Source organism: Brachypodium distachyon, chromosome 1, assembly GCF_000005505.3.
Source record: "Brachypodium distachyon strain Bd21 chromosome 1, Brachypodium_distachyon_v3.0, whole genome shotgun sequence".
Classification (NCBI taxonomy): Eukaryota; Viridiplantae; Streptophyta; class Magnoliopsida; order Poales; family Poaceae; genus Brachypodium; species Brachypodium distachyon.
The window spans coordinates 64,220,504-64,235,312 of NC_016131.3; the positions used below are offsets into that span (position 1 = coordinate 64,220,504).

Genomic DNA, 14,809 nt, shown 5'->3' on the forward strand with positions numbered 1-14,809 from the left:
TTCATCGCATCACTTGCTCTTTGGAGATCAGCAACATGGTATAGATCTTAATGAACCTGCAGCTGAAGAAGAGATACCAATCACACAAAATGCATCAACTGATGGCATTTAGCTGATGACTTATTGTGTTGCTGGTAGTTGTAATTCTATTTTGGTGTGTGTTTGAGACAAACTGTGATTTGGGTCAATATTTTGGTCTCTTTGATGTTCCTGCCTGATGGATGATGATGTATGCACAACTTGATTCTCATTTTGCTGTCAAACATGGAAGTGGTTAACATTTTGCTGTGAAACATGCAAGTGCTCTTGTATTTGAGTTTTCAATTAGCATGCAAGTGCTCTTGTATTTGAGTGTTATTCCAGTTTCTAGTTGCTTTTCCTGTCCAAGTGGTTAACATTTTGCTGTCAAACAAGCAACTAGTTGGTTTGAATTTCAAAAATAATTCCAAACTGAATTTCAAACATAAATCCAAACATAATTTGAAACATAATGTCAAACTGAATTTCAATTAACAAGTCATCATTCATTACAAACTTAACTAACTCAGCCAACTAGATGAAACACTAAACCATAGCCAATTGCACAAATTGCAACTACCATAACAATACAAATTTCTTTCCTATCCCTGTCTCTAATCTGTAGCAGAAGCCTCCTTTCCATCATCTTCTTCTCATGCTTAATCTTCTTCATCTCCAATTCCATGTCCTTCAAGGACTGCATAAGCCTCAAGTTTTCTCCTTCCAAAGCACCGACGATGTTAGTGTAAAGCATTACATTTTTCTCAACAGTACACTGGTTCTTCACTTCGTCAATCTCCTGGACATTCTTCTGAAGAGGCCTCTTCTTCTGAAACAGAAACATTGCCGATGAACAAAATGCCGAAGGATTGCTCACGAACAGGGGGGAATGATGAAATCGAACATGATAAGACAAATTACCTTCGAGCAGGCTCCTGGGTCCCAGTATGCTTCGCCGGTAACCCTAGCCCACCCGCCGCCGCCGCCCTCTGCGCACCAGTTGCTGCCAAGTCCGTCAACTACGTCGGATCTGTCGCCGCCAGCCATTCTACCCTAAATCAACCCAGCGCAACCTCCGGCTACTCCTATGCGGCAGCCGCCCGGTCAAATAGTCGCCGTCAGTCTAGGGTTCTTCGACTCGCCGCTGGGGGGAGGGGAAGAGGAACAGAGAGCAGCCGCGGGGGAGGGGGTAAGAATAGAACGCGAATCGTTTTGTTTCGGGGACAAAGATCGGGATGAATTTTACATACGCACAGGGGGTTTTCAGCAAAATAGCAAACCCGACTAAACAACCCACGTGTCGAGTCCTTATTGGCCAGGACCTCTAATCAATCCGCGTCTCAAGATTTAGGACTAGTCCACCCTAATTTTCAAGAATTTGGACTAAATTTCTCCCGCGTCTGAAGTATTTGGACTGCCAGTGAATTTACCTCTAATCTGCAGGGACAAAATTTACTACTGCCTTGGTTCAGAACTTCGTCAGTTTCTCGCCAACGGTAACTAACGACTTCCATGCGGTCCTGGCCTCTCTGCCTCTCTGTATTTGACCCCATGGGGAGACTTCATTTAATCGTTCTCCTCCTACGGAAAAGGAGGTTTGAGCTGTTCAATCCTGGAGAGAGCTCTGACTTCCTAACGTGGCAACTTGCAGATCCAAATTAGATTATGTATATATGCATTCGCACGGCTTCCTCCTGATGATTGGGCTTGAGGGGGTTGGTGATAGTTTTTGTGTTCAGTTCAGCATGACCAGGAATAAAGCAACAGGGTGCGCGAGCGCACCGCGCACATGGCCAACCCCTGGAGGGAAAGGCAGGTACATATCCTTCAGCAGCACAGGACAGCTCCAGTCTTCGCAAGATACTTGGCCGAACCGAACGGCCAACACATACACATGTTCCGTTAGGGGCAATCAGCTGGTGTTTTGCCTTTCAGCTGCTAATTGGCATCCGGCCTCCATCAGGAGACAGGAGGAGGTCCCTGAACGTACGTGGGCGCGGTGAACGCTGCTGCGTCTCATTAGCACCCGGCCTCCGGCGATCAAGGGCCGGTTGACCCCGGCAGGCTGTTCGGCCGTACCTTTCTGCACGACCATCATAGGTGCGAAGGCCTGCGCGCATGTATGGTTCGGCGCACGCACGCAGCGCACGACGGAGTGATCGATGAAGCACTGGCACAGTCCCACGTGGAGTATTTTTTTTGATGGGACGTTTTGGCAGTGCAGAAGCCATAATCTGTTGTAGGATCGAACGCTGAGGTTTTCCGCTTCCTTCTGATGCTTTTGCTCTCGAGAACATCTCATGCATTTTGCTTCTTTCCATTTTTTGAACATGAGCATGGGCATTTTGCTGTACGACCCAAACAAACGGCCCGTCAAGCATGCTGGATGCATAATGACAGATTTTGTAATGGGCTTTGTAAAAGGCCCAATACGTATAGTCCGGCCCAGTTGAGGGATATATCCATACCCTCAGCTATACCTTGGCATGGGTGGCCTAGCCCGGCCGGTCCGGCCCGAAGCCTGACGTCCTGGGCCGGGCTCGGGCCTCACTTTCCAATCTCAAGCCCGGCCCGAAAGCCCGAAATGACTAAAAACGGGTATTTTTTAGGAAAAATAGGTATAAAATCATTTATTTATTTCGAAAATAATTATTTTAATGCTTAAATGGCCTATTTTCGGGATTTCGGGCCGGGCCGGGCTCGGGCTTCAGGTTTGACCGTCGGGCTTTTATGAAGCCCGGCCCGGCCCAGGGTTTGCCCAGGTATACCCTCAGCTATGTCTTACATAAAAAAATATTACAGTACTATTTCTACATAGGGAAATGTTTATGTCCATACGTGACGTTTCTATGTGATTGATAGAAATAGAATTAAAATTTAGGTCGCAATCTATATCTTTAAATTGTCTACGGCTCATTCGGTTTGTAACTTTTTCATAAAAATTCAAAGGATCGTGAACTCCATGAAAAAGTTCACCGTAGATGCATTCGTTTTTCAGGAAACTACTAAAGTGACTTCTTAGAAGTCCTATTGATTTCCTACGGTTTTTGGAGGAAAATAAACGTTAAGTGCAACCTTTTTTTCTAAAGGAATGAGGCAAAACAATTCCTTAGGATGGCAAGTGTCACCCTACCACGATTCCGTGTTTATCCTTTTTCTTATGTTTTTGAACAGAACGAGCATTTATTTTGCTGACATAAGACATGGTGAGCAAGAACATTCGAATTATTTGTACTTTGTACTCTCTCCGTTAAGAATTAACTGACGTGGATTTGTATAAAAATCTATACAAATACACATCAATTAATTTGGGACGAAGGGAGTATTCCATTTGTCTAATTTATCTAGTTTTTTGACACAAATTTCAGCAGCAAATATCATACAATCCTTTTGTTTTTGTTATTTTATATTTAGTAAAATACAATATTCCCTCCGTTCAACAAGAGATGTCTAAACTTTAACCAAATTTGAATGCATGTATACATCTTTTGTTGGACGGAGGAAGTAAGTAAATTGAGAATACATAACGAGTTCAATGACTGCGAGTACATTTACTTTTTTTGAGCACCTCTTTTTTTTTCTTTTCTTTTTTTAGAGTAACCCGTAATTTTATTCAAACTCGAGAATCATTACAGATACAATGCTTTGGATCATAGACCTTAGAAACTCCTATAAGTAAGAATTACAATGAAATCTGTAAAAGTCATCTTCTCCGTGGTATCATTCTTTGCACCATTAAAATCTGCTGAGGCTTCAACATGAAGACTGCGATTCGACTGGAACAAGGGCATTGTCACTTGTATCCCTGCACGATTTTGACTACCTTCAAATGTTTTGAAAAGCCCCTTGAGTCGCTCATCCAAAAAGATGAAAAGTCGTGAACGTTGAACGTACTTGGACTGGGGATGACCCCTAAAAGTACAAGTCGTCGAACTGCAAGAACTTCATCAGAACACCATAGAAGGATTCCAAAGATACAAAAGATAAAACCAACAAAAGCACCAAGACACGCTAACAAAAACTCAGCAGATACGTATAAACGGATCTGCGAGTACACAAACCTAAGATCCGCAAGATCAGGTACACTGAATCTATGATGATTAAAATTCTCTGGCTCCGCAGCAACGTCCTTTGAGACAACACCACAGTAGAGAAAGAACCAGAATACATTTATTCGCGATGGCATCACAACCTCCGCTATGACGTTACCGATCAGAACCAAACAATTGCTAAAAACAAATACTTCTTAACACTCAAGAAAAATCGAGATTCCCCCTGCCTCGCAGCGCCAGGACGGCGGCCAGAGGCGAGGGGAACCGTAAACCTTTGAAGACCGCAGCTAGGGCAGTGCGCTCCTGGAAAACCTAATCTCCCGTGGACTATCAGAATTGCGGCTTCTGTTTCACCAAACTTGTTTTCTTCTTTTCTAAACGCTACCACAGTCTCAGCTGTTCACTGGTTTGGGAAAAGGCCGCATTTATATTGGCCGACCCACTTGGCCCATCCGAGGACCTCCACGGAGCGTCTGAGAAAAGAAAACGGATTGTGCTCTGCTCCGCCGCGGGGCGGCAACGGCGCTCGCACCGGCAGGTTCGAAGGCTGGGCGGAAATGCGAGCTGTTGACGACATAGGTGAGCTCGAAGCAAGCATCCATTCTTGATTCCGCTTGTCCAATCTATTTAATCGCCAAAACCCTAGTTTTGTCTTCTTCGTCGCGAACGCCTCCGACCTAATTTGTGAAGAAATGTTGGCAGCAATCGAAGGTTCTTCCACCACCAACAAGATGGACGCGAAGCTGGACATGATCACGGAGCAGCTGAAGGAGCTACCTTTGCTCAGGGAGCAGCTCGGCCAGCACCAGGATAGCTTGCAGCAGCTGGCCTACCAGATCGGTTTGACGGCGGAGCTTCTGGAGGACGTGAAGAAGGACCAGTCGGAGGCGCGCACAGCTGGGATGCCGGGCGCACCGGATGAAGGAGGGTACGATTACAGACGGCTGGCGAAGGTGAAGTTTCCCCCGTTCAGTGGAGAAGACCCCAAGCTCTGGATGCTCCGCTCGAATCCTACTTCAGGTTCTACCAGATGCCAGTGGAGCTGTGGGTTAGCTGGGCGTCGTTTCACATGGAAGGAAGGGCCAAGGTGTGGATGCTGACACAAGACGAGAAGCGCTATGAGCGTGGCGGATGGGTTCAATTTTGCCAGGCCGTGCAGGCGAGATTTGGACCAAATGACTACCAGCAGAAACTCATGGCCCTGATAGCGCTGAGGCAAGAGGGGACAGTGGAGGAGTACAGAGACCGATTCGAAGAACTGATGTGCCACGTGATGGCGTTCGATCGAGGCATGGGCATGATGTTTCAGGTGGCTATGTTCATGAGGGGGCTGCAAGATGTGATAAGTAACGCGGTGAGGTTGCATCATCCAGAGTCGGTGGATGAGGCTGCCAGCTTGGCGCTCCTGCAAGAAGAAGTGCTTGGTGAAGCAAAGGAAAGAACTCAGAGGGTTGACTACGAAGAATGAGATACTAACGTTGGAGGGTGTGGTGTAAGTGCCGGTGGTGGTGCGCAATGGTGCAGATGAATCTTGTTTTTAGAACTAATGATGTGTCTTGGCAAAACTCACCTTATTTGCTGTTATTTTGGGAAGCGCCTTGCAATGCTCCGTTGATAATGCAATATTCTGTGGTGAAGCTACTATGAAGTTTTTCTGTATGTGGGAGCACTGAAGAGATCACCTGCGCTTTACATAATGCAGTATTTGTGGTGAAACTTGATCTGTCAAGTTCTTTGTGTGACCTGAATGCTATATTTGCGGGGTGCATGCAATCTTCGCTTCTATTTTAATATGTGTATGTTGAAAATCTGCAAGTTTGTTGAACTTGAAAGGGAAAGGTTGAGGTGTTTCCGTGTCTGCATGCGTATACAGATAGGTTCAGGCCAGTGCGTGTGATCATAAGTTAATGTTGGTCAATACTTTACTGTTTCATGAATATTATTCTCCACTCTCCACTCCAATACATGGGTCCAGTTCTGTGTTGAATGAGGTTCTGGACAATCGTGAACTGCTTTATCTGTTAACCGGACTTGTTTGGCTGAAGAATTGATGGTCCTTTAAGCCTATAAGTGCCGTGTCAAGCTGCAGTAGGTAATATTTAGTTCTGATTGTTAGTCGAGGTAATATCTATATCTGATTATCTCTTAATGGTGAAGGTTCATGGCCTACTTTATTTCCTGATTTTTATTTCAAATTAAGCTCATGCTGTCATGCTTATTTGACCTTTTTGTCTTACTATGCAATTGTTATGTTGGGTTTTCACTCCTACAATGCCAATATGTCCCTTTTAAAATTATAGTTTGATTGCTGACTTAGATAGCTCCACATGGCAGACCAAACTCCACATGCTGTTATCTGTCTAGACTCTAGAGCACTGGAAGCGTTGGTTACAATAGGACCATCGCAGGTTTGCAGTGTTCTTGATCCCTTGACACAGGGGTTTAGATGGTTCACATGCTAACTAATTTCTATGTCATCTGCAGTGTTCTAGTTGGAGTTTTACTTGCATTATTCATTTCATATGAAACTAATGGTAGTCACATTGAAGGTTAATCAAATGTTTCTGCTTTCAACAATCTTTTTTTAGGGCCATTCAACAATCTTCATGGAGGTCTTGATGCTATCTTGTATCACAATTCACACAGGCCTTGATGATTTACGGTAATTAGCTGAACTAATGAGATCAGCTCCATTTTTCTGAATGTGGTTGTGCAGGTCTCCAGTATCAGGCTGCATGTTCTTTGCTGTTCATTATGTAGAAGAATGGTTTTTTCTCGTGTTTGCAGTTGGAGTTTTTATTTTATCTGGTTAAAGTACACAATTTTGACGTGTGCTAGATACTTTATAGAGGAGGCATAGACATTGCAGAACTGTCCAATGAGGTTAGATATATACCTGTAGACTGCAGAGCTTTGTACAAGCTAGCAAAGGTTATAAGTATATGTGTAGGGTGTTAAGTGGGTCTGAAAATTTGCTTCAGTCATATATGTCCAAAGCTGAAGCTGCTCCAAACGTCCGATGCATGGTAGACTCGGTTGTTTTCTTTTGTACCATTCTGACTAGAGCCAACGACGGAAAGAGTACAGATCAGTAGCACCATTAGATTCTCTCTCTTACTCTGTTCCTAAATATAAAAGTTCTAATTTCTGCTAAGTCAATTTTTAAAGTATGATCAAATTTATACAAAAATATATTAAGATGTACAATATCAAATAAGTATGCTATGAAAATATATAGCTTCATCAAACAGGCCCTGATACTACCCCATCTTTTTTGTACCATTCTTTAGGTGATTGTTTTATCTGCTCCTCCTAATTTTGTCAACTCGAAGTGTTACATGCAGAGCAGAGCTTGTGCTCCTTCTTGATTTTACATGTTGGTTATGGAATTTGTTCTAGTGTGTTGTCTAGCTGATGTTTGCAACAAATTCATGTTTCATTGTTTAGACTTACTATGTTTACATCGTATTTAACTGTTCAAAACTGAACATTGTCATGCATGAAATTGTGTCGTACCTTTAAGCATGGGGCTGTTAATTAACTGCAATACACAAGGCACTGTGTTCACTTACAGATGACAACCTGGCTATCATGTTCAAGCATCTGTAGATTAGCACCGAATGTGCAAAAAGGTCCATTTTGAAGTGATGCCCAACTCTCTACCTTAAACTGTTGCTTCCAGAAATACACTGCTGATGTAGTTAACACAGTAGTGTGGAACTGTGTTACTGCTGTGTACTTTGACAAGCATCAGTGTATCATGCATTGAAACATTGAACTTTTATTTTCATACACCCGCAAAATTGCCAGCCAGTTTCCATGATTGGAATATTGAGTTGTTACTCCAGGACTCAAATCTGACCAAGTTGTGAGAACTGACGTTGAATGCTTGAAGTTTTTTGTGAGTTTTAGTATTTTGTAGTCGTGAAATTGAAATGTTGAACCTACAGTTTTGACCAGTTTTACTCCTCTTCCTTGTCAACTGAATAAATATTGTTTTTGTGGGCTGCTGAATAAATATTGTTCTACAGCATGATCATGCTTTACTTCTATCGGACTCTGCTAATTAGATCAAATAAATATTCTGTAGACAGTTCTATCTATACCCAATTGCTAGCGATGTCTAATTCGTTGGGATTTCACCCTGATTTTAAAACAACCAGAATCTTACTGAAACATTGACGAAATTTAATCTTTTTTGGTGCAACTAGAGTGAAATGTTAGTTCAATAAAAAAAAATTCTGTTCCTTTTGTTTTCTGTTCCAGTACGATTTCAGTAATGTAAGTGGGCCTCGCAGAGTCTCTACTAGCCCAGTCCAGAAGAACTTTAGCGTTCCAGGGCCCAAGCCCATCAAGCAAGCAAACATCGAAACAGCATAAAAGGACGGGAAGGGGAGGGTGACCCACTGACCCGTGAGGCCGTGACCGGGTGACAGCTGTCTCCACCCGGTTCGGCCTTTGCATTTCTTGGGTTTTGGTGCAGGAGGAGGCAGAATTGAAGCAGCATCCGGGCGAAGAAACAGAGAGGTGAGCTCTCGAATTGCTCATGCCTTCGTGTTCGATGTACTCGCGGAGTTGTTCGATCTCCCCCGCTTTCTCGAGTTCTACCGTGACCCTAATTTCTTCTCCTTCTCCTGAAATCTCTGGTGAAATTTTCGGAGCACGATGCCCTCGCTGCTTCAATCAACAGCAGTGAAAGGTTTTAAACCCCACCTCATCCGCATTTGCTTTTGGCAGGAAGAATCGCTGGTTTCGTCATGGACGCGAGGAAGTACGCGAAGGCGGCGGCGGAGCTGGGCATCCATGTCCTCGACACCTGGCCGTGGTGGAACATCCTCATCCGCCTCCCGGCGAAGTCGGTCCTCCGCTTCCGCGCTGTCTGCAAGGCCTTTCGCGACCACATCTCCTCCCCCGAATTCCTCCGAGAATTCCAGCGCCTCCAGAAGCCGCAGCCCCTCATCCTCCCCGCGGACTACGCCCGCGACGATCCCAGATATGTGCACCTCGAGGCCATCGACCTCCTCACGGATCAAGTCCGGCATATCTTCCGGTTCGCTACCGCTGCCGCTGGCGAGCAGTACGTCCACCGCGCCCCAGGCACGATCGTGTTCGCGGTCCACGGCTCCGTCGACGGTCTCCTCCTCGTCTCCTTCCTCGACAGCTGGTACGTCTGCAACCCGTCGCTGCGCCAGTGGGCTCCAATGCCGGCTCTCGATCCCCACGAGGTCGTCGGGTTCTACTCGCACGCCGCTTCCGGAGAGTACCGCGTGCTCTACCAAAAGGGCGCAGATGACCCCTCCGTCGACACTTGCTACTACATCATCACGGTGGGTTCCCAGCAGGCCGCCAGGAGCATCGGGTGCCCCGTCTCGCCGGCGACGATGCTCGAGGCGTGGTTTGACAGAAGACAAGTGGGGTTAGAAGGCGCCTTCCGTGAACCGCCCGCCCTGGTCGGCGGCAACCTGTACTGGCCGCAGCGGGATCGTATAATGGTGTTCGACACGGCGGCAGAAGTGTTCAGTTGGATTGACTCTCCTGACACAAACAGCGTCATGAAATTGATGGAAATGGAGAGCAATTCAAGGCTGGGAGCGTTAAAGGTTGGTCTCTGGATTCTGGAGGATCACGAGGGTGAGATTTGGGCTCACGCTTGCCGGATTGAACTGTCATTGGCACAGATCACGATGGGTTCAGCTGGGTCAGACCGTTGCACGCCATTTGTTGTCTCACCAGAAGGGGATGTGCTAATTGAGTGCCCATCGACGCCGTTGAACCTCGGAGACGATGAGCTAGAAGTGTGGCCGGCATGTCTGCTGCACTACAGCAAGAAGGACGAAGAGCGGGGCAAGTTCAACTTTGAACACAACTGGACGACGTCTCCTACACATCTCCTCAAGGAAAGCCTTCTTCCGCATGCGTTCTTGCAGCCACAGGTGGATGGTGATGCTCTTACGCCACCTTTTTTCCAGGGGTTGTAGATTGGCTGGTGATTGCTCTTCTCAGTATCTACTCTCGACATACTGCAATTTCAGTGGACTCTCTATCGTTTCCCACTACTCTTATATGCTCAAAGTTCTTGTCTAAGTGATAGGAATTAGTACTAGTCATGGCCAAATGCTCCATTTCTCTTTAGTGTATCGAAATTCTGTAAGCCACTGGTGAGCAATTTGCATGTTTGCAGAACATGATTGCGAAAAAAAGGCTCAGGTGCTGCCACTGGCAAGGCTGGCTTAAGAGTGCATTAGTGTTTGCACTTTTTAGTCGAGCATCTATGCATTTCTTACAATTTCAGACTGTAACCATTGTTGATGGTAACAAAGCAGTTGATAAGAGCTTCCCATTTCCTAATCATCTATAGTTTCCCTTCAGCATTTCGACATTTGAACAAAATTCATACTTGAAATTTGCTGTTTCGCCTCTGAAAATCATTTCACCACTTCCATGATTTCTGTTTCTTAATTATTTCACCACTTCCATGATTTCTCAGTATCTGAAAATCATTTTAGCCGTGCATTTGAAGATCTTTGATGGACGGATAAACAACTGTATGTGTAACAGAAGAACAAGATTTTTGCGTTTGGTACTGTTGCGTGGGTTTCATATTTTTTTTCCTGTTTTTTATTTGAGGGGCCTCAACTGTTGCACAAGTTGTGTGGCTGAGACTTGACTTGAGAACTGGCTTTATATTGGTACTGTTATGTACTCGTTCTGTTCCATAATTTTTTGTCTCAAATTTGTCCAAAACTGAATGTATCTATTCCTAACAAGTATCTAGATACATGTAAGATTTCGACGAGAATTATGGAACGGAGAGAGTAATAAGGAGTAGCAATTTTGGCTGCTGTTTCAGAAGTTTTCTGGCAGCACTTTCGTTTTGTTTTTATCTTTGCTGAACCTCTAAAAGACCTGAACACTGTTTGATTTCGTTAGTGAAATCGGGGGACTCCTTTCTCTAAAAAACTGTCTCAATTTGTTAATGTTTTTTTTGAGGGAACAATTTGTTAATGTTGTGGGCTGCTGGTGCTGTTAATGTTGTGGAGCTTTTTAAGGAACTAGGCATCCAATCCAAGCCTTTTTTTTTGCGGGTAACTAGGCATCCAAGCTAGCCTTTTAGTTCGCCATCCACGGCCCACGGTTGGACAGCTGATCTCTCGCTAATGGAGGCCTACGAGAACGAGGCCTGGATCTGCAAGCATCGGATCGAGTTCCCGGCGGCAGAGATCGATCGATTCGTAATGGCATCCCCTGGGCTCTGGCTACTGTGTCACGCGAGGGGAGATGTACTGGTGGAGTGCTTGGCTGTCGTGTTGCATTATGACAGCAAGGGAAAATTGCAATCGACTCTCTGTTCTGATGGCTACAGCCTCTTAATTTCAGCCGACATATGCTCAAAGAAAGTCCATTTGACCATGCGATTGATGGAGCCATTTGTGGTTGGAGTACTTTCTTATCGGACGTTGAGTGAATTGATCCGCGCCTAAACTTTGACCATGCGATTGATGGTTTATTTCATGTGTGCTCGTCTTCTGACGGGATTTGCCAGAAAAGGAAGCTATGCCATTTTTTATGGAGGAAAATATAATTTCTGTCCCCTGTCACTCACATTTTCCCCCGTATACTATCGTCTCCCATGAAGAGGATTTTTTCTACCAAAAAAGGGTTAATTTCAGGTAGGGTCACTCGAAGGAGGTGAGAGCGGCGGCGATGACAATTAGCAATGGCTTCGACAACAGGTGGGGCGCCGTGGCCGTAGAAATCCATGACATGATTTCGGGTCGAGTACTCACCAACCAATATCAAGCTCCGGCAATCGTCTCCGCTGAGGCGCAGTCGTTGTCCAGGGCATTACCGTCGCACCGACAGCTTAGTCAGCACCGCCTTGCCTCCAACTAACTGAACAACCAAACAGAATAACTGCTCGTACAATTAATTACGATTTCGGTGCGGCAATCTATTTTCCCATTGCATCTACTACTCTCTTTGCTATGGCCCACTATCTTATCGTATGCAGTCGTAACGCATGCCTTACTAAGAATAGTACTGTACGGATAGCATAGCTCGTCAACCGAATGCCAACTTGGCAGATGAAGTAACTAGTCCCGACAAAAAACGTAAGCCCTAATACCACTTCGCTAGTGATTGTATGTGGTCGTAACGCGTACCTTACTAATAATAGTACTTTACGAATAGCATAGCTCGTCAACCGAATGCCAGCTTGGCGGATGAAGTGACCCGTCCCGACAAAAAACGTAAGCCCTAATACCACTTCGCCAGTGATTGTACATGGTTGTAACGCGTACCTTACTAATAATAGTACCGTATGGATAGCATAGCTCGTTAACCGAATGCCAGCTTGACGGATGGAGTGACCAGTCTCGACAAAAAACGTAAGCCCTAATACCACTTCGCTAGCGACAAAGGGGCAATTAATTCCCCGTTCCAACAGTCAGAGGACAAATAATAAGCTAAAAATGTTGAGAAACCATTAATCTACTTTTTGACAAGCAACGAAAATATACTTTTCCCCATTTTATTTTATTTTGAGAAATGAAGCTATGGCAATTGGTACCGCATTGAATCCAATGATTTTCCTTTTTTTTTGAGCGACAATGATTTTCCATTTTTGGGGGTATAACACACCTGCTCGAAATCACGAAGGCCCAAGGCAAAATGGTGTGCATTGTTGGGCTGCAAGCGGTCTCCATCCTGGCCTGCCCATGCCCACGAGGTAAAACAAACTAGAGGGTTCCATGGATAGAAACGGAAAAACCAGAGGGCATGGCATTGTTGTAAATACAGGCCGCCTCTGATGGCGAAGCCCGAAATGCTCCTTAAAAATATCTCGCGTCGGCTTGAACTCTGGAAGGTTCACTGGTCCCCAACGCCCGACGACCGGAAACGTTTTCTCTAGATTTTTTTTTCTCTCTCTCACGCCTACGAGCCCCCACGGGAATAAACACCTCTTTCCTGGTACCCGCTCCTTCCTCAAAATCTCCGTTCCTCCTATTTTTCTCTCTTCTCTCCTCTCCTCCCCTCCCGTCTCCCTCTCCCAAATTCGATGGTGCAATAGTCGCGTAGAGCTCCCCCGTGTTCTGCTTCGTCGCCGTCGCGTCGTGTTCGTCGTCGACGGTTGGTCTTGCTACCATGGACGCCTCCGCTGGAGCCGGATCCGGCAATGCCCCTGGCACCGGGGGCTCCGGCGCCGGTGCCGGCGAGTCATCCTGCTGCTATTACGCCCTGCTCGGCATCCGCAAGAATGCCTCCGCCACAGACATACGCGCCGCCTACCGAAAGCTCGCCATGGTACGATTCTATTTTTGTTTGTCTGTCTCTTTCCTGTTTTATTTATTTGATTTGATCTGGTCGGAGGAACGGACGTGCTCATCGGATGTTTCTGGCTCCGGCCTTTGCAGAAGTGGCACCCGGACCGCTGGGCGAGCGACCCTGCCGCGACGGGCGAGGCCAAGCGGCAATTCCAGCGGATCCAGGAGGCGTACTCCGGTAAGGCTCGCCTGCTACCCTACCTCCCCCATCAGCGCGCTTGGCTGCGCGAGATCTTGATCGAATTCTTGTCGGTGCAGTTCTGTCCGACAAGGGGAAGAAGGCCATGTACGACGCCGGGCTCTTCGATCCCCTCGACGACGACGACCAGGTTGGTTCTCCTCCATGCTTATTGTCCTCTATTTGTTTCCTTCAATAAAAACAAAGGGAGTGGGGAATTTGCCCACTCCGGGGACAAACCGATACAGCAGCAGCCCTGAAATTTTGCTCTCCTCCTGGACGGCCAGGATTTCTCAGAATTCATGCAGGAGATGTTGGCGATGATGGACAGCGTGAAAAACGAGGTAGGCGCAACCACCGACCCAGCAACTTTTTAAGATTTTTTTTTGTTTATTAAGTCGATCGTGATCCTGATTACGGTTTTTACACGTCTCGTGCAGAAGCCGGACACCCTGGAAGACCTGCAGAAGATGCTGGAAGACATAGCCAACGGCGACGGCGGAAGCCGTGCTAGTTCCGGTGCTGGTGCTGGCGCTGGCACCGGTGGCGGCTGCGGGGGTCGCATGCCGCCGGACGCCAACCGGAGGACGCGCGTTGCGCCGTACCCTCAGCCGTCGCGCAGGTGATCGACGCGCCGGTGTACGAGATGTGCACACCGCCGCGCTTTTAGAACAGAGCAAGCGCCTTGGAACCAATAAGACATTGGCAGAGCACAACTGTTTCCTCAATCCCCTTCCTCATCGGGGTTATTACCTGTAGTTGTTTTTAGCTTTTTAGGTCCTCCCCTGTGACAATTGTCGCCGTTGGTCGGTTGATCATGTTTACCTGGGTTGGTTGCTGTGAAGGCCGCGCCGGCCAAGAAACTGTGGATGCGCGGCCGGAGATTCCATTATCGTGTTCTTGCCTCAATTTGTCTATCCCTTGAACTGTTTCCCCAATTGCCCTGGAATTTACCATTTTTTTCTCTTAGCATTGTTTCCCCTTGTGGTGGTGATGTTTTCATTTCATGCCGTCTGCGTACGAGTTACCAGATGAGGAATTCTGGATGTCTCTTGCACAAAAGGGCTGGCAACTTTTGGCATCTTGCACCGATTCCAGAGGGATTTTTCCGCTCAACGATGGTTCTAGCCGCTAGCAGCACCATCGCCTTGCGGTGTCATGCTGGGGATTGCAACTGGATGGTTGCGTCTGCGTGTCGAAATCAGCGGCGACGTTTTGGGTTCTGGATGGCTCCTAGG

The 14,809-nt window shown here is 46.4% G+C and overlaps 2 protein-coding genes and 1 pseudogene across 2 annotated transcripts; all 3 read left to right on the forward strand.

Moving 5' to 3' along the window:
* Window positions 1–4,459: 4,459 nt before the first annotated feature.
* Window positions 4,460–6,032, forward strand: LOC100832212 (annotated as a pseudogene).
* A 2,558-nt stretch (window positions 6,033–8,590) lies between these two features.
* LOC112271641 (putative F-box protein At1g47790) lies at window positions 8,591–10,418 on the forward strand. The gene is made up of 2 exons (XM_024461375.1): window positions 8,591–8,716; window positions 8,808–10,418. The coding sequence occupies exons 1-2, from the start codon at window positions 8,617–8,619 to the stop codon at window positions 10,046–10,048; spliced, it is 1,341 nt and encodes a 446-aa protein (XP_024317143.1). The 5' UTR covers window positions 8,591–8,616; the 3' UTR covers window positions 10,049–10,418.
* Window positions 10,419–12,960: 2,542 nt separating this feature from the next.
* On the forward strand, window positions 12,961–14,540 carry LOC100841769 (chaperone protein DnaJ). The gene is made up of 5 exons (XM_003558058.4): window positions 12,961–13,373; window positions 13,484–13,571; window positions 13,652–13,722; window positions 13,859–13,915; window positions 14,012–14,540. Exons 1-5 carry the CDS (start codon window positions 13,215–13,217, stop codon window positions 14,195–14,197), a joined length of 561 nt encoding a protein of 186 aa, XP_003558106.1. The 5' UTR covers window positions 12,961–13,214; the 3' UTR covers window positions 14,198–14,540.
* The last annotated feature ends 269 nt before the right edge of the window (window positions 14,541–14,809 follow it).

Bases quoted from the DNA above. Each gene is read 5' to 3' on its own strand.
- LOC112271641 (XM_024461375.1), top strand. From the start codon at position 8,617: ATGCCTTCGTGTTCGATGTACTCGCGGAGTTGTTCGATCTCCCCCGCT. The intron at 8,717-8,807 runs GTGAAATTTTCG...TGCTTTTGGCAG, and splicing joins TCCTTCTCCTGAAATCTCTG to GAAGAATCGCTGGTTTCGTC.
- LOC100841769 (XM_003558058.4), top strand. From the start codon at position 13,215: ATGGACGCCTCCGCTGGAGCCGGATCCGGCAATGCCCCTGGCACCGGG. The intron at 13,374-13,483 runs GTACGATTCTAT...CGGCCTTTGCAG, and splicing joins CCTACCGAAAGCTCGCCATG to AAGTGGCACCCGGACCGCTG. The intron at 13,723-13,858 runs GTTGGTTCTCCT...CTGGACGGCCAG, and splicing joins CCCTCGACGACGACGACCAG to GATTTCTCAGAATTCATGCA.